The 18,586-nt window shown below is 41.1% G+C and overlaps 1 protein-coding gene across 2 annotated transcripts in view; it reads left to right on the forward strand.

Annotated features, from left to right (window-relative positions):
* Positions 1 to 1,553: 1,553 nt before the first annotated feature.
* cdc14ab (cell division cycle 14Ab) overlaps positions 1,554 to 18,586 on the forward strand; it is a 145,247-nt gene continuing 128,214 nt past the window's right edge. Inside the window, exons 1-4 of one of the 2 annotated variants that reach the window (XM_078218227.1) lie at positions 1,554 to 1,922; positions 2,104 to 2,194; positions 2,472 to 2,547; positions 8,597 to 8,689. In XM_078218227.1, the coding sequence (XP_078074353.1) occupies positions 1,877 to 1,922; positions 2,104 to 2,194; positions 2,472 to 2,547; positions 8,597 to 8,689 (306 nt within the window). In that variant the 5' untranslated portion in view covers positions 1,554 to 1,876. The remainder of the gene's footprint in view (positions 1,923 to 2,103; positions 2,195 to 2,471; positions 2,548 to 8,596; positions 8,690 to 18,586) is intronic. The other variant, XM_078218228.1, reaches the window with a different exon arrangement.

Below are 18,586 nucleotides of genomic sequence, written 5' to 3' on the forward strand. Positions count from 1 at the left end.
TCTTGCACGTTATACAGACAAAGCTTACCGTTCATAGAGAAGGAAATGAGGGAATGCAGAATGTAGTGTTATAGTCATACCTAGGGTGTCGAGAAAGATCAATTTAATGCAAGGTAGCCCATTCAAAAGTCTGACGGCATGAGGGAAGAAGCTGTACTTGTTTCAGTTGGTATGTGACCTCAGACTTCGTATCTTTTTCCTGACAGAAGAAGGTGGAAGAGAGAGTATCCGGGGTGCATGGGGTCCTTAATTATGCTGGCTGTTTTGCCGAGGCAGCGGGAAGTGTGGACAGAGTCAATGGATGGGAAACTGGTTTGCGTGATGGATTGGGCTACATTCACGACCTTTTGTAGTTTCTTGCAGTCTTGGGCAGAGCAGGAGCCATACCAAGCTGTGATACAACCAGAAAGAATGCTTTCTATGGTGCATCTGTAAAAGTTGGTGAGAGCTGTAGCAGACATGCCAAATTTTCTTAACCTTCTGAGAAAGTAGAGATGTTGGTGGGCTTTCTTAACTATAGTGTCAGCATGGGGGACCAGGACAGGTTGTTGGCGATCTGGACACCCTAAAAACTTGAAGCTCTCAACCCTTTCTACTTCATCCCCATTGATGTAGACAGGGGCATATTCTCCTCGACGCTTCCTGAAGTCGATGACAATCTCTGTTGTTTTGTTGACATTGAAGGAGAGATTATTGTCACCGCATCAGTTCACCAGATTCTTTATCTCATTCCTGTACTCTGTCTCGTCATTGTTGATACCACACAAGAACATTTCTGAGTCCAAATTACTTTTGTATATGTGAACACCATTATTCCCAATAAGACTATCAGCAGGACACTATTTCCCACTTTTTGAGTCTGAGAAACTTCCTTTAATTCCTACCCTCAGTTTTATGTTTTGTTAGCCACTTTTCTACCTACTTTGATAGGCAGGGACAGTGCATTTTGCCATTAGTCTGTTATATGGCACTTTTCCTCAAGCCCATGTATAAAACATGTTTGCCATTTCAATCATTCATTCAAAGAATTTAGCAAGGTTATTGAAAGATTACCTTTATTTTGAAACAAAGGTAAAATACAGTGGATGCTGGAAATCTGAAATAAAAACAGAAAATGTGCAGGTCTGGCAACAGTTGGAGGGGAGAGAAATAGGGAACACTTCAGGTCAAGGACTTTTCTTCAGAACCCAAGGACCTTCCGAAATCACTGATGTTTTTATTGCCTCAGTCTCTAAATTTATAGATCTTTCATCTATAAAGAAACTAGCAACTAGTCTTGAGCAGATGCCTCGCGTTCACGACCTGGTTATCAGGGGCTTGGGAGCTGCTGTTGGGCTGGTGCCTTAGTGTTAGGCAACCGTGTTTTGGGCTCCAGTGGGGGGACTCATCCAAAAGGCAAGAGGCGGCGCGTTGCCCAGGTGGCGCGCCCCCTGCAGGTCAGCACCCGCCAAGAGTTCGCCGTCGCCCCGCCCTTTTGTGGAAGTTTTCCGATCCGGCGATTGGTCGGGCGACTGTCATGGTAACGATAGACAGCTAGCATGTGACTTGCTGTTGACTGTGTGTGTGTGTGTGTATAGAGGAGGGGACGATGTGCGGACTGGCCTGAGCTGACGGCAAAGGAGTCGCGGAGGGGGGGGGTAGGGAGGGGGTGACAAGCACAGGCTAAGCGGGCAGCCCACAGTTCAGTAGGGTGGCGAACTACTTTCCTGTGGTTGGGAAGAAGTCCCGGAGCCGGGGCACTGCGAGCTCGTTGGGTCTGCGATCTTGCTTAAACAGATTTGAAATTGGAACCGTCCCGGGCGCGCGCTGCTCCTGCTGGCCTCCACCGCGCGCCCTCCTGACACCCCCCCCCCCCCCCTTCCCTCTCCTCCTTAAAATGGCCGAGGAGCAGGAGCTGATCAGCGCCTCCGAGTTCAGTAAAGGTGAGTGTAGTAGTTGTAGTACTACTACTAGTAGCAACAGCAGCATTGGTCTCGGGTGAGAGTATCCGTATTGACCCGCCGCCGTGCCATTGGGCTTCGGGTTGTGGAGATGCGCTCTGTTGCTGACATAGATTTAATCATTTTTCTCTCCCCCCCCCCCCCCACTTTTTTTTGAATTTAGATCGTTTGTACTTCGCAACTCTGAGAAACAAGCCGAAAAGTACAGTCAATACACATTACTTCTGCACTGACGAGGAACTAGTTTATGAAAAGTAAGTTTCTGGTCGGGGGGCAGTTTGTGCAAGGAGCTCCTGTAACTACACTGCATAATATGAGACCACAGCTTGTTAATGGACTTCTAGAAGCACAAGGGAAATTAAGAACACAGTACACTATTCTTATCCTGGGGTAGCTTTGATTATTCAAGAATGATAGTATATCTGATTGATTCTTATTTATTTATACCGGCCGCAGGTAAGTGGTAGAGGATAAGCTTCTCCACTTGAAACAATAATTGAATCTTTATCTCTCACTGCATATCTTTTTCAGTTTCTATGCCGATTTTGGACCGCTCAACTTGGCTCAACTGTATCGATATTGCTGCAAACTTAACAAGAAATTGAAAGTAAGTATGGTGGAAAATAAGTTATTGTGTGAATTTAAGATGGAGGCTGTTAATATTTAACCTATGACAAATATGTGGATAAACCTGCTGTGAAATCATAGTGATATGTTTGTCACTTCTCAGTAAAAGCCAGAAAATTAAAATAATGTGATGGAATGATTAGAGATAACTGCTGAAGGTTTGAATTGATGGTAAGTCAGTGATTTTTGGGAAATAATTCTGAAGGAAAGTTATATAGTTGAAAGATCAGATCATTTGTTATGGTGGATGTATGATTAAAGAATATTATCCAAATAGTGGGCCAAGATGAGGGGTTTCAAGTCTTCTGACTGGCTCACAATCAACCAATGGGGATGCAGAAAGTGTGTAAGTAGACAATTTGGGTTAGATTTACAGATATGACATGAAAAGTGGAACTGAGATGACAACTACAAAGGCATTTGGTCTAAGTTGCAAGGAGCTGGGTTGGTCATGTGGCTGGTATAATGGAGGACTGAGTACTGGTGAAGGAGTTTTGGGACCTCAACCAGATTTGATATTATTACCAGTTTAATCATAAAACTTTGTCAATCCATACTAGCCCATCTGTTTTGATGTCCTTAGAAAAACATAGAAACATAGAAAAGCTACAGCACAAACAGGCCCTTCGGCCCACAAGTTGTGCCGAACACATCCCTACCTTCTAGACCTACCTATAACCCTCCATCCTATTAAGCTCCATGTACTCATCCAGGAGTCTCTTAAAAGACCCTATTGAGTTCGCCTCCACCACCACTGACGGCAGCCGATTCCACTCGCCCACCACCCTGTGTGTGAAAAACTTACCCCTAACATCAAAGACTATTTCCTCGGGTGGATGGAGCTATTACAAGGGGGCATAACTATAGGGTTCGTGGTGGGAGATACAGGAAGGATATCAGAGGTAGGTTCTTTACGCAGAGAGTGGTTGGGGTGTGGAATGGACTGCCTGCAGTGATAGTGGAGTCAGACACTTTAGGAACATTTAAGCGGTTATTGGATAGGCACATGGAGCACACCAGGATGATAGGGAGTGGGATAGCTTGATCTTGGTTTCAGATAAAGCTCGGCACAACATCGTGGGCCAAAGGGCCTGTTCTGTGCTGTACTGTTCTATGTTCTACCTCCCCTGTACCTACCCCCCAGCACCTTGTTAAAGACTCTTGAATTATGGTTCTAGCTGTTCATTGCAGATCATCTTTGTGATACTCTTCACTCAACCTCATGTAATTCTGGGCTTCACACTGATGAAATATATTAATTATGACTTTGAGAACCAGTTGCAATATGTGCTGCTGAATTGAATACAACGATTAACCAAGACTGATGTATTAGATGACTTTTCAAATAAATATAACTTAAATGAAAAACCAAGCAGATTGTCCATCACCTAAAATTTGACTCCTGAATTACGCTGGAAATTGAACAGGGGAGATGTTTTGGAAAAATAAATCTCAGAGCAATGTCCAGGAAATAAAATTAGCAACTAATATCTTTACTGTTTCTCTGATTTGAATATTAGTGTTCTCCTGTCACTGACTCATAAGTGACAAAATGGGATACAATGTAATTATCTAGGTCATCAATTGATGCCTTTTTAATGATACTGTCACTGGATTGTTTACAATTTGAGTTGTGCTTTTAAAAAAAAAATAAAAGGTAGCACTGTGAAATGGCTAAAATAAATGTTTGACGAAGAGCTGAGGAGCTATGAAACAGCATCAAGTGTGCATTGTTCAGATATGCTGTTGTACTTAATATCATTTTCAGTTTAGATTTTTAAAAATCTAATTAGCTTGGTTTTCATTTGCAATTTAGTAGATTGGGTGGGTGTAATATTTAAGATGGCACACTTTTATTTGAGTTTAAAAGGGTCACAAAAACTCTTGGCTGATTAGACAAGGGAAAAACAATCTTATATAATTCACATACTTTAGATTGACTTTCTGTGTTCATCTTTTAACCATTGTACTTTATGCCACATGGCTTTGGAGCAAGGGCATACTTGGCATCAACATTTTAATTGCTGGAGCAAAATTCTTTGTAAAGCTATGTTAATGCTTTGACATTTGTGAAGAATGGCAATAAAGTAATTAGTTTTATAAATGACACAGGTGTGGCCATATTTGAAATGAAGAATGGATTGCTCCAGCTGTTAAGAAAAAGATCCTACATGGGACATCAACCTGTGGTTCAAAAGAAGAAGAATGACTTGGGTGTAAATTTGTGAGCTCTTGAACAGGAAATGCTGGAAGCTGTGTAGCCTATGGATGTGTGAGGAGGGGTAAAGAATTGATACTGTAATTAAATCAAAGCTATTGTTTTGCTACTTGCACACATCACTGAAATGAAGTAGTGCAGATTACTCCTTTCAAGTAAATGAATAACTTCTGTAACTTGGTGTGATCTTTTTATGGGGGAAGGTGGGTTGTGTTTATGTTGAGTTTGTTTAGATGAAAGTTTCTATGGTGATGCATCTGTAGTGGAATTCTGTTAATCCTGCTTTGGTTAATGTGCCAAGCCTTAGCTAAGAACTGGCTTAAGCAATAAGGTTACTGTGTTTTGGCTGTCACCAATTGTATAACAAAGCACAGGTGATTTACATCAACAACAAACAGTAACCCTGGCTTAATTCTGACATTTAGTGCTTCAGTTATGTGCATTGTACGGCTACAGTGAACATTTGGCAAACATCGTTAAACATCCATATTTTGTGTGTTTTCAACAGGAGTTGTAATGTGGAAAGGGAGAAGATTTGTGCTCGAGTATTCAGCTTAGATGATGGCTGAGAAGTCATGATTCTGTAAATTCTTTTGAAATCCATTTAATTTTTAGGACAGCAGAGCTAAACTATTTACTCTTGGACTCCTAGGTTGGTTTTATTGTGGAAGGTTGTAGTCCATATTAAAATATACTGATATTTGGGAAAGAGCAAAATATTGTGGATGTTGGAAGTCTGAAATAACAACAGATATGCAGGAAATATTCAGGCCTGGCAGCATTTGTAGGGAAAGAAACGTTTCGTGTTGATGACCCTTTGTCAGCTGGGAGTACTTGGAGGTGTAACAATTTTTAAACAAGATGGAAAGGAGTGCAGGAGGTAATTTAAAAAGGCAAATGGAATTTTGTCTTTCATTGCTAAAGGGATGGAGTTTAAAAACAGGGAGGTTATGTTGCAGCTGCATAAGATGCTGGTGAGGTCACATCTGAAGTATTATGTACAGTTTTGGTCTCCTTGCTTGAGAAAGGATATACTGGCACAGAAGGAGGTGCAGAGGAGTTATGGTGAGTGGGCGGGTAACTGGAGCTGAGTCCATGAAAAGATCAACCAAGATCTTATTGAATGGCGAAGCAGTCTCAAGGTGCCAGATGGCCTATTCTTGCTCCTAGTTCTTATGTTATGAAATGACCAAATAAAAAGTCTTAGTGGAAAGTGGGAGAGATTAAATGGCATAAGGGATGATGGTGCAAGACAAGCAAAGAAACAAGATCGGTCAAGAAGTGCTGTATATGGGAACAACAGAGTCATTAACATCTGGTCACTAAAGAAAAATAAATGGTAGCAGAGGCATTGTTGAACTTTATGTTTTAGTCCAGAAGGCTATAAAAGTGCCTAGTTAAAAGGTGAGGTGCTGTTCCTTTGAACCTCAGTGGAACAATTTAGGAGGCTATTATTTTGTCACAAGTCACACTGCAACAAAGTTACTGTGGAAAACCCTCTAGTTGCTACACTCTGGCGCCTGTTTGGGTACACTGAAGGAGAATTTAGCATAGCCAATGCACCTAACCAGCATGTCTTTCAGACAGTGTGAGGGAAACCAGAGCACCTGGGAGAGTGTGCAAACTACACACAGACAGTGACCCAAGCTGGGAATTGAACCTAGGTCCCTGGCGGTGTGAGGCATCAGTGCTAGCCACTGTGCCATTGTGAATTGAGAAATGTAAGGTGATATGTTTTGGCTGATAGTAATGGTGCAGTTCTAAAGCCTGGGGGTTCACATGCAAAGTGACAGGACATACAACCAGAGAGTTGGCAAAACGAATGAGATCTTGGGATCCACAAGTACAGAAATAGGGAGATTTTGCTGAACTTGTATGAAGCATCCTGTTCTGGTTGGCGCACTCTAGGAAGAATGCGAGAAGCAGCAGATGAAATTTACCCGGGACGAGAGAATTTAGCTGCAAAGATGGGTTTGATGGTGGGGAGATTTGATAGAAGTATACCAGACTATGACTGGTTTCCGTGGACAAGGGAAAAACTGTTTGCCAGTAGCTGTTGATACTGGACTATGGAACATATTTAAGCTTTTGGCCAATAGTTGTGAACATTTTTATGTAGCATGTCATAGTGACCAGGATGGTGGTTATAGAGATGATTAATGGAAGTTGGATATGCGCATTGCTGCAGGAATGGAACAGGAATAATTGGTTTCCTCTACAGAGAACTGAATCCATTTGATGGGCAGAAAGTCATTCTGTTGTAATGAGTGTAGCTTGATAATGCTCTACCTTAATTCTTCTTCACCTCTTTTGATCCATCCACTGTCTGTCAGACTGCTTGCCCAACTTCCAGTTCTGCATGAATTGCAGTTTCTTCCATCTGGATTCCTGCCATAAACTTTACTCTTGCCTTACCCCACCTCAACTATTTTTGCAATTTGAATCGGACTGTTTGCAACTTATTGATTTTGAGTTAGGTTTCAGACTGGCTTCCTCCCATCGTAAAGACCGTCTCTTTCCAAACCCTATGTTGTCCTGGCTGACCTTCCATTCAGCATCCTGTATAAATTTCAGTTCACACAAAAAGCTGCTGCATTTATCCTATTCCACATACTTTATGCTGCATCATAGATGATACATTTAATGTATTCTTTCTGAGATGGTACTTCACCAACCACTGTGGGATTATGCATCATGGGGTAGAAAACACAAATCTAATTGCTCACTAATTTTGCTCTTGTTTTCATAAAACCACTTGTTTGTAATATGGAGCAATTACAGCAGGAAACACAAAGTGGTGTCCAGAGCAGTTGGATGCTAGGTGTGCTCTGGTTGGGATAGATCATGTCTTCCTGTCAAGAAAATATATATATATTTTTTTGCAGGTGGTAGTGGAAAGGTTATTGTTTTTGCAGTCATGGTTTTTTATTCATTACTGGCTGGCCAGCATTTATTCCCCGTCCCTAGTCGCCCTTGAGAAGGTGGTGGTGAGTTGCCTTCTTGAATCACTGTCACGCCACATGCTGTGGGTTGACCCACAATACCGTTAGGGAGGGAATTCCAAGATTTTGATCCAGCGACTGAGGAACGACTATCTATTTCCAAATCAGGAGGGTGAGTGGCTTGGAGGGGTGCTTGCAGGTGGTGGTGTTCCCATGTATCTCCTGCCCTTATCCTTCTAGATGGAAGTTGTCGTGGGTTTGGAAGTTGCTGTCTAAGAATCTTTGGTGAATTGCTGCAGTGCATCTTGTAGATAGTACACACTGCTGCGACTGAGCGTCGGTGGTGGAGGGGGTGGATGTGGTACCAGTCAAGTGGGTTGCTTTGTCCTGAATGGTGTCAAGCTTCTTGAGTGAATTTTGAAGAACAATAAACAAAAGCAAATGATCAGTGAAACAAAATAATCAAGGAGGTTGGCAGCCTAGTGCTATTTAATTATGTGGAAATATAGTGAGGTAAACACGTTTTATCTGTTACCTTGTATTGGACAATTGCTGAGTTGGAGCCTTTTTCGTATTGTACAACTGTGTCTTTGGTTTAAAATGCCAAAATGGTTACAGTAGTTAATACGCACAGGTTCTCTGGGAAGGTTAATTTGATTTTCCAGACCTGAACTCAAAAGAGACTGTTAATGTATAAGACATGTTATGGGGAATCTTTGGAAGGTTTTTTAAAATGCAGACTGACAACCCATTTAACCAAACTGCATCGTAATGTACTTGCAATGGCCAAGTTCAAGGTTTTGCAATTTTTAGATGTTTTGTTACTATATTTGTTTGATTGAACATGAATAATTTTTTTTCCTCCGTAGTCATTTACTTTGTCAAGGAAAAAGATTGTCCACTACACCAGCTTTGATCAACGAAAACGAGCTAATGCAGCATTCCTAATTGGTGCCTATTCCGTAAGTGATGGTTTTATTTATATTTGCACTTTCATTTTCTGATTTGAAGGAGTTGACTGGCAAACCTTGTCAGTGTCTGCAGATGGGGGTTTTCAACACAAAATCAGTATACAGCTTAAATACTGAAAAATCCAAAGCACCTTTTAACCCTTAACTTTTTATGTACTCTTTGTTCATTAATTGCTTCACTTCTAATTTTTTTTTCTAAAGTCTGGTCTATTGAATATTTTACCTCTTACCCCAGCTCAATCCACTTTTCAGTTGCTACACTCCAAATTCTGTGGTGAATTATTTTTACAATTCTACCGTGCTCTTATTTTAGGATCTTTCTATATATTTAAAGGAAGCAAAGGTGTAAAGTTCTCCAACTTATAGCTCATTCACTGAGCGTGGACTTTGCTGGCCAATAGTTCCCATTCCTAATTGCCCTTGTGAAGGTAGTTGTGAGTCGTCATCTTGACATCTGTGCAACTTACTAGACTATTTCAAAACAGAGTTAAGAGTCAACCATATTGATTTTGGTATGGAGTCATGTTGATCAGACTTGTATGATAGATTTCCTTCCCCAAAAGTGAGCCTGATTTTATTTTTAAATGAACTTTTAAATTTAATTAACTTATGTTCCAACTGCTTGGATTCAAACTTTTAACTATTATATTATTAAACTAGAAAGAGTGCAGAAGAGATTTACTAGGATGCTACCAGGACTTGATGATTTGAGTTATGAGGAAAGGCTGGATAGACTGGGATTTTTTTTCCCTGAAGTGTAGGAGGCTTCGGGGTGATCTTACGAAGATCTTTAAAATAATGAGGGGCATAGATCAGTTAGATAGTCAGCCTCCTTTCCCAAAGGTAGAGGAGTCTAAAACTAGAGGGCATAGGTTTAAGATGAGAGGGGAGAGATGCAATAAGATCCAGCGGGGCAATTGTTTTCACCCAGAGGGTGGTGAGTGTCTGGAACAAGCTGCCAGAGGTAGTAGTAGAGGCGGGTACAGTTTTGTCTTAAAAACATTTAGACAGTTACATGGGTAAGATGGCTATAGAGGGGTTAAACGCTGGCAATTGGGACTAGCCTAGTGGCTTTAAAAAAAAAGGGGTGCATGGACAAGTTGGGCTGAAGGGCCTGTTTCCATGCTGTAAATCTCTATGACTCCAAGATAACTCGCCAGTAATGTAACCACTGTACTACCATACAGCTGTTACTTGATTGGTATTGGTCTGAAGATGGTGACTTGTACAGGAATAAGGTTTCATAAGCAGTACTACAACATTTTGTATATATCTGGTATCTAATAAAACATCTCAAAGCACTTAACAGGGGTGGAGAATTTTTTATGGAAAGAACTCCATAACCTAGAACACTGTGCATTGTCTATCTCATGCTATACTGGTGGCACATGAGGTAATCATTTCTTCCACTGCTTTTTGTCAGAACAAGAATTTTATGTTGAATGTCATTAGGGCCCATGTATGTATGTACCATACTTGATACTGCCTCAGACACACACACTGTTTCTTTCATTGCTTGCCTTGTACAAAAATGCAATACTGTACAACACTTTGTGGTGTTATGAACTTGCTAGCAGAACTATTGAGCATCAATTAGACTTTTGTTCCAAACTGTTGCAGTAAAGTTTTGCATTTCACTTTTGAATATCAACTCTTCTCTTAATGCTTTTTTTTTGGCAGTTTTTCGTTTCAAAACTGCTTTTGATAGCAATACTTCAGTTAAAAATGTAATATCTGTTGGTTTACAAATTAGAAACTTGACAATTCATTAAATAACCTGTATATCTCTGCTCTTCATACCTGGAGAAGCCCCAGGATCAAAATCTACTCTTGGTTCCTCATTCTTCTTTCGCTAAGGCACCTAGATTTGCTTTTGTCAAAAGTAAACCCATATTCCTTTTAACAAAAGTTGACATTTCCCTCCAGAGCAGCAGAGTTCCTGATTTTTAAATATTATTTCATAAGATATGGATGTTACTGATGAGGTCACCTTCTTGAACTGCTGTGATCCATGCATTTAGGTAACACCCACAGTGCTGTTGTAGAGAGAGTTGCAGGATTTTGACCCAGTCAAGTGAATGAACAGCTATAATTTCAAGTTGGAAGAGAGCTTACATGTAGTGGTATTCTAATGCATCTGCTACCTTTGTGGTGGGAGGTTTTCAGTTTGGAAAGTGCTGTTAAATAAGCCTTGGTGAGTTGCACCAGTGCATCTTGTAGATGGTACAAGCTGTTTCCACTTGTGTGCTGGTTATGAGCGAGTAAATGTTTTAAGGTGAGCATGGGGTGTCTGTGTCGAGCTTCTTGAGTGTTTTTGAAGCTGCTCTCGTCCAAGCAAGTGGAGAGTATTCCATCACACTCCTGACTTGTGCCTTGTATAGAGTGGGCAGGCTTTGGGGAGTCAGGAGGTGAGTTACTGACTGCAGACTTCTGAGCCGCTGACCTGGTCTTGTAGCCACAGTATTTGTATGACTGATACAGGTCATTGATGAAGCAGCTGGAGATGGTTGAGCTGAGAATGCTATCATGAGGAATTCTGCAGCCATGTCTTGGGGCTAAGATTGACCATAACCATCTTTCTTTGAGCCAGGAATGATGTCAACCAGTAGGGGCTTTTGCCAATTCCCATTGACTTTCTATAGGGAAGGCGATGGCCGAGTGGTATTACCGTTAGACTATTAATTCAGAAGACCAGCTAATGTCCTGGGGACCCGTGTTCAAATCCCACCATGGCAGATGATAGAATTTGAATTTAAATATATATATTTGGAATTAACAATCTACTGAAGACCATGAAACCATTGTTGGTTGTCATTAGTGAATCCATCTGGTTCACTAATGTTCTTTAGGGAAGGAAATCTGTTGTCCTTACCTGGTCTGGCATTCTTGTGACCCCAGAGCCATAGCAATGTGGTTAACTCTCAACTGCGCTCAGGCAACTAGGGATGGGCAACAAATGCTGGCCCTCCAGTGACTCCCATGTTTCACAAATGCATTTTAAAAATCTTCAATTTCGCTGGTGCTCCAGGGATGCTGCACTTGATCAAATGCTGCCCTGACATCCAGGAGTCACTCTTCCCTCAGCTCTGATATTTGTCTCTTTTGTCCATATTTAGACAAAAGCTGAGTACCCCTGGCAGAGCCCAATCTGAACACCTATGAGCAGGTTATTGCTGGGCAAGTGCTGCCTGATAGTGCACTGTCTCCGACACCTTCCACCCTTTTGCTGAAGGTTGAGAATAGAGTAATGGGGCAGTAATTGGCAAGATGAATTTTGTCCTGTTTTTTGTGGGCAATTTTCCACGTTTTTGGATAGATCCTGTGTTTGTTTTTAAACCCCCCTTCCAGCCTGTTGTCAACTTTGTGGTTAAACCCCTGAGCAACCAATATTTATGGGTGATTAGTGCTCAATGTTGCTTGTAGAATCAGAATTTATTTATTTAGATTACCTGTTTGGTGAGATTTAAGGCTTCCGGCGTGTTTACAATAGCAATAACTATCCTTGCTGGGATGCCAAATAAAGAGAAATTCCTAGCTTGAAGACTGATATTGGATAAGCTGATGGCAAGAAAGTGTAAAAATCTGCTTGCCATTTGTCACATTTGGTATGTTTGTCTTTGACTTGACTTTCCAGCCTTGGAAAGTGACGTCACTGTTCCTGATCCAGATCTGATCTCTAGACAATTGCTTTTCCACCTGCCCTGAGAATTCCTGTAGAGATAGTTTGTGTATCTCGAGATTTATTGTTCCTGAGTGCACCACACTGATTTTCACTTGACCTTCTCTACACTTGGGCTGGATTGGCCCAAGTAGGTTTGTTAAAGACTTTACCAGGTGTGTTTTTTCCAGTGTGTTAACTTGTCATCACCTTTCAAGGTAAGTGTACTGCAATGGATATTCACTATATTTTTATGAAATATTTATATTCTGGCTGTCACCTTTTGAACAATAGAAGCTAATCTGGAGTATCGAAGAAATTTGTGTCTGTTATCTTTAAAAAGATGCTAATTGCCCCGGTGGACTGCAAAACCAAATTCAAAGGGAATTGTACAAAGGCTACCTCAAGTCTGGCCAACTGGAGCCAAATCGTCTGCCAGAACTAAGTGCAACCTTCCTTTCAAATTCTTAATGGTTGGAACATTAACAATCTCAGGAGTCCAGACAAAGGAATATACATCCTTTTGTCAAAGCCAAAATGGGAAGGTGGGAGTCGTGTGACATGACCTCCCCAACTGGGAGAAACCGCTATATTGTCTTGCTCTACAAATTAGTCTGGTATCTTTTCATCTACCAAACAGCTGTGCAGAAAAAGGCGCTCTGTTCAGGTTTGAAAGCCTAGCCCCATCTATACTATTTCCACTGGAACTTCTGTACCATCATCTGCATGACTGATTCATCTCTGCCCATTTCATTATGGAAGTCATCTCTACTGGAAAATTGAATTATTCAGTATCAGTTTTCAACATGCCAACTTCTGTGAAGGCATAAACCTGACTTTGATTCTGGACTCGCATCATTTTAATTCTTCTATGTCCTGCCTTGTAAATCTTTCTTAGTTTATTGTATGAATGCCCGGTGAGGGGGCTACAAAGCAACACAGCACCCCTTCCCTTGTTTTTGAGTGCATGTGATTAAACTAACCTTCTTGAATAAAATGACCCCCAAGTTCACCTTTTCTCGAGGTTGCTAAAGTGCCTTTAATAGAAATTGGTTTACACCAAAACTGGTATTGGTAAATATGCCATCGTTTGGAAAGGGGAAAAATCAAAGCACCGCCATAAACTCATAGCTCAATGCAAGAATAGGTAAAGTATAATCAGCTTTCAACCAACTGAAAATGATATGGAACAGTAAAAGCTGGGAGAAAAGTAAAGCTTGGGTTCTACAATGCAAATGTGCTCTCCACTGTCCTATATTGTTGGGAGGCTTGGAACCTGAAAAAATGCCAAGAAAGGGAACTGGATACCTTTGATACCAGACACCACCTGGGCATATGCTGGTGGGACTTTACACCCAACACTGAATTACGAAAATGCTCATACAATAGGAGAAAATAGAATGCTTTGTCTGCCTTGCACAACTTAGACTTGAGAGTTTCTAAGTCATGTTAACAAGTTATAATGTTGGGACATTTTTTAACTGGTAGTACTCTCCACTATCTTGTTTAAGGAAGAGACCATTTCAAATTTTAAAGGACAGGTCAGGTAGCTGGCAAAAAGCAAGTGGCTTAAAGGGATATAGAAAGACAATGCACCACCAGTGTAGACAAGCCAGCTTGTATTGGTGCTGGTTCCAAGCCTGCATAGTACGGAAGGATTAGCAGCAGAAAGGGCATCCAGCAGGAAAATTGACCACCAAATGATAGTTGATGTGAACAGAAGTAGCACCATCGTACAGGCCTTGCCCTGTAAGCAAAGTCCAGGTATCCCTGCCGGGACCCTGTGAAGCATGTGGTAAAGGTTGTCTTCCAAGTAGGGATGACAAGTTGAAGTCTAAATGTTGGTAGCCTGACGGGGAGAAGCAGCGAAACACCCTCATCTACAAGCAGAAGGGGGAAGGGGATAAAATTGGCAACCCATTTCACTATTGAACATGGACTATAAAATTTCTAACCAAGGCCATCATCCACCCCGACCAGACCTGTGCTGTGGCTGGCAGGAAGATCTCGGTGACAGCCTCATGCTTCTCAGGAATATGTATGCCTGATTACAGGACAGGAGGATAGACAACTGCCTTGTATCAGCCTGAACCAAGACAGAATGTTTCACACCTACATGATGGATGTGCTCTCCAAAATGGTGTTCAGGGAGGGAATCTGCAATTGGATCCAACTGCTCTACTCGCACATCAGTAGTACAGTTTCAGTCAGTGGGTGGGAATCAAAAATTTTCAGATCGAATCTGGTGTCCGGCCTCTCGCCTCTGTCCTGTTTGTGTGTGGTATAGTCTTTTAAGGAATCCATCAGGAAGAATATGGCATAAGAGGAGTGACTAGCTTTTGACATACCTCCTGCAGCGGAGGTATGGGTGAAGCTTCCCTGTACATGGATGATGTCGCCATCTTTTGCTTGGATCCATCGTCAGTGCGTAAGCTCCTAAATGTTTGACCAGTTCATGAGCCAAGGTAAACCGTGGCAAGAACTGTCAGTCATTTGGCAGAACACTTCTTCACCAGAACGTTCAAACCAGTATCAAGACTTGGCTTTACTGGTGGTGAGAAGGCCACATTCCGTCAGATCCTTCATGCATGCCTAGAGTCTCCGCACCACTGCAAGTTTGCCACCCTCAAAGGCTGAGTAGTTTTGGGGGGGGTGGGGGGGGGGAGAAAGGAGACAGTCGCATATCACCTAGTGGCATATGCCTTTGCAAAGGTCTGGAGAGGGATGCGGTGGTATTTGTCGAGGTTCATCCCAAACACCTCTGACGCAGGATTCTCTGCTTTGTGGGTGATCTGCCACTGCAAAGAATTGTCCTTGACTGGGTGTTGCAGACTGACGCATTCCAAGATCTGGGACTACATGCTGAGGGGTGCACTCGAGCTTGGGGCAGCTGCCACCAATGGGGAAAAGGCTGCTGTGTAAGGCCTTTCAGCCAATATACACAGGCAAGTACCGGGAAAAACCCCTTGGACTGTGTGTAACTTTATGGAATAACCACATAGTTTGTCAAGAATTTTGCGCTCATGAAAATGTTGAAATATGTCGTGTTCTTGAACTGAAGCACCTCAGCGAATCTTGATCTTTGGAGAAAATGTAAATTTCAAGGTAATTGGACATGTTTTGTCATGTATTTCAGATTTTATGAATAAAGTATAGTTTTGCAAAAAAAACCCACTTGGAGTACTAACAACTCTAGAAGGATTTTTTTTATACCGACATTTTTACCATGGCATTCGTACTGTATTAATTTTAGCTTGGACATTGAAACTGAAAAGTCACCAAGTAATCATAGTAGTCTGTCAGGTATGTTATTAGTTAGAACCTAAATTTCAATCTGATTTGAATCAGCAATAAATCAAGTAAGCTTAGCCGAACTTTAACCTCTTGATATTGCCAAGTACCTGCACTATTTTGATTGCCTGCAAGATGGGTGCCACTTAAGTTTTCTCATTGTTAGTCAGTGCCTCGTGGATCTAGTTCTTCAGTTACAACTTTAAGCTCATTTGCAGTCGTAATTTTTCTTGTTATTGTAGGTTGTAAATGTAACACTCTCCCGACTGCCTTGAATGTTGCATGTACATGTGTGATTGATGACAAAGGTTTTGATGTCTTCCAAAGTTACTAAATTAATGCAAAAGATTATTTGAAAATTGAGTTACTTGTGAATCTTTTTAGTTTCTACTTTTTTGAGCAGTGCAAAATAAATTCTGATATGGGAATTGCTGTGAGCTGAATATGCTGTAGTAGATTGTTATTTATTCGTCACAAGTAGGTTTACATTCAAACTGTAAAATCCCCTAATCGCCACACTCCGGCACCTGTTTGGGTACACTGAAGGAGAACTTAGCATGGCCAATTCATCTAACCCGCACATCTTTGGACTGTGGGAGGAAACCGGAGCACCCGGGAGAAATCCACGCAGACACAGGGAGAATGTGCAAACTCCACATAGACAGTGACCCAAGCCAGGAATCGAATCTGGGTCCCTGGCACTGAGGCAGCAGTGCTAATCACTGTCATAGGAAAAAAAATCATAGAAACCCTACAGTGCAGAAGGAGGCCATTCGGCCCATCGAGTCTGCACCGACCACAATCCCACCCAGGCCCTACCCCCACTGTGCTACGATCTTAAGGAAAAAATATCTTTGCTTCTGTGCCTCAGTTATCAGTTTAGATTTTTTAGTACTGGAAAGCCACTGTTTGAGCCATGCTGTTGAGCACAAGTTCAAGAGGTAGTAGTAACCTTTCAAAAACTAAACTCCCAGAATAATAAAAGCTATGAAATCACATTAAATCTTTGCCTGCATTCTGCATGAGATATACTGGGAAAATGGTCTTGACATTTTAAACACTTTAGTCTTTTGTTTATAGCATCTGCAGTGTAAAACAGAAGAGCTTTTCATAAAGCACAAGAGCACGTGAAGGAATGAAAATCTTTTTGTGATTGTTTATCATAATGCACAAAATATAAAATATTTTAGAATATCAAAACCTATTGTGTAACAGGCTACAAGAAGTACAAGGTATTGATTTTAATTTGATGATCTAACAATTAAAGTTATCTGGACGACTTCCTCTATTCCTGAAATAATATCTGCAATTAAAGCCAATAGAGAATTTAAATAATGGTTGAATTAACTAGTCTGTAAGAAACATATTATATCACTAGCTGAGACACAGGTTTATATTGTTATGACAATGATTTCAGACACATCATATCTTTTATTAGGACAATTTAATCAGAGGAAAAATGAACTTATGAATATTAGGACTCTTCAACATCCCAGGCATGCTCTGACATTTCAGTTGGATTAAGCTGATTGTTTTAACTCCATTTAACTGCCTTTGCTCTATAATTATTTAAATCTATCTCTCTGCCTTGCAAAGGGAGAAAATACTTCCGTTTTCTGCTGCTGTTTGTGGTTTTAAAAAGTACTTTCTGGTTTTGCTTTAATTGTAAGATTTTTGCCTACCTGAGAGTGTCGTTTTAGATGTGTATTGTTTCATCACCAAGACCATTAAATTCTTCCTGAGGTGCGATGGCCAAAACTGAATGTAGTACTCCAGATTTGGTCTGAATAATGTTTTTTGAACTGAAGGATAATTTCCTCTTTAAATTTTAGTTTCCCACCCCCCTGAAATAAAGACTGATTCCAGGTGTGGAAGGTCCAAAGATAAGCAGGTTCGGTGGATTGGCCATGTTAAAATTGGCCCTTAGTGTCCAAAGATGTGTAGGTTAGGATTAAGGGCTGAATACATAGGGTTGGCCATGATGGGTAAGATGCTCTTACGAAGCATCAGTGTAGATTTGATGGGCCGAATGGCTGCCTTCTGCATTGTAAGGATGCTATGGTAATAGGGAAGGCAAATGGAATTCTGGCTTTTATTTCGATATGAAAGTAAAGAGCTGTTGCTGCAATTCTACAAGGTATCTAGTGCGACCGAGACCACACTTAGAATGTGGTGTACAGTTTTGGTCCCCTTATTTAAGGAAAGATGATGGATTATGGAGGCAATGCAGATGAGGAATACTAGGATGACCCCTGATATGAAAGGAAAGATTTTAAGCAGGTACTACGTGGTGCTCAGAGAATGAGGTGAAATGATTGGGGGGTTAGACAGGACAGGGTAACTTTTGGGAGGATGTTTCCACGTGTGGGAGTGTGTAGGACCCGATGGCATAGTCGCAGAATAAGGGGGTGCTAATGTAAGACGGAATTGAGGAAGAATTTCTTTTTGAGTGGTGAATGTTTGGAATTCTTTACCCCAGGAAGCAGTGGATGCTGAGATCAATGGGCTTTTAATCCATAAGGGAATTAAAGGGTTAAAGAGATCATGCAGGACTTGGTGAGTGTTAGATCAGCCATGATCTTATTAAATGGTGGAGCAGGTTTGGAGGGCTGAATGGACTCCTATTCCTATTTCTTATGTTGTTTATTCTTTTTGATTTGTATTTTATCTGGCTTCTAGCATTTAAACTATGTCCTTGGAAGTTCAATCCATTTGTTCGACTTGTTGTTAGTTTCTCACCATTCAGAAAGCCTTTTTAATTTATCTATTCTGGATCCAAAATGCACAATTACGCATTTTCTCACATTTGAATTCAGTTTCCAAATTCACTTAAGAAATAGGACTATGAGTGGGGCAATACGGCCCATTGAGCCACCTTTTATCATTCCAGAAAAGCATGTCTAAGCTTCTATATCAACTCCCTGTTTCCAAATCCATTG

Source organism: Mustelus asterias, chromosome 8 (assembly GCF_964213995.1).
Source record: "Mustelus asterias chromosome 8, sMusAst1.hap1.1, whole genome shotgun sequence".
NCBI lineage: Eukaryota > Metazoa > Chordata > Chondrichthyes > Carcharhiniformes > Triakidae > Mustelus > Mustelus asterias.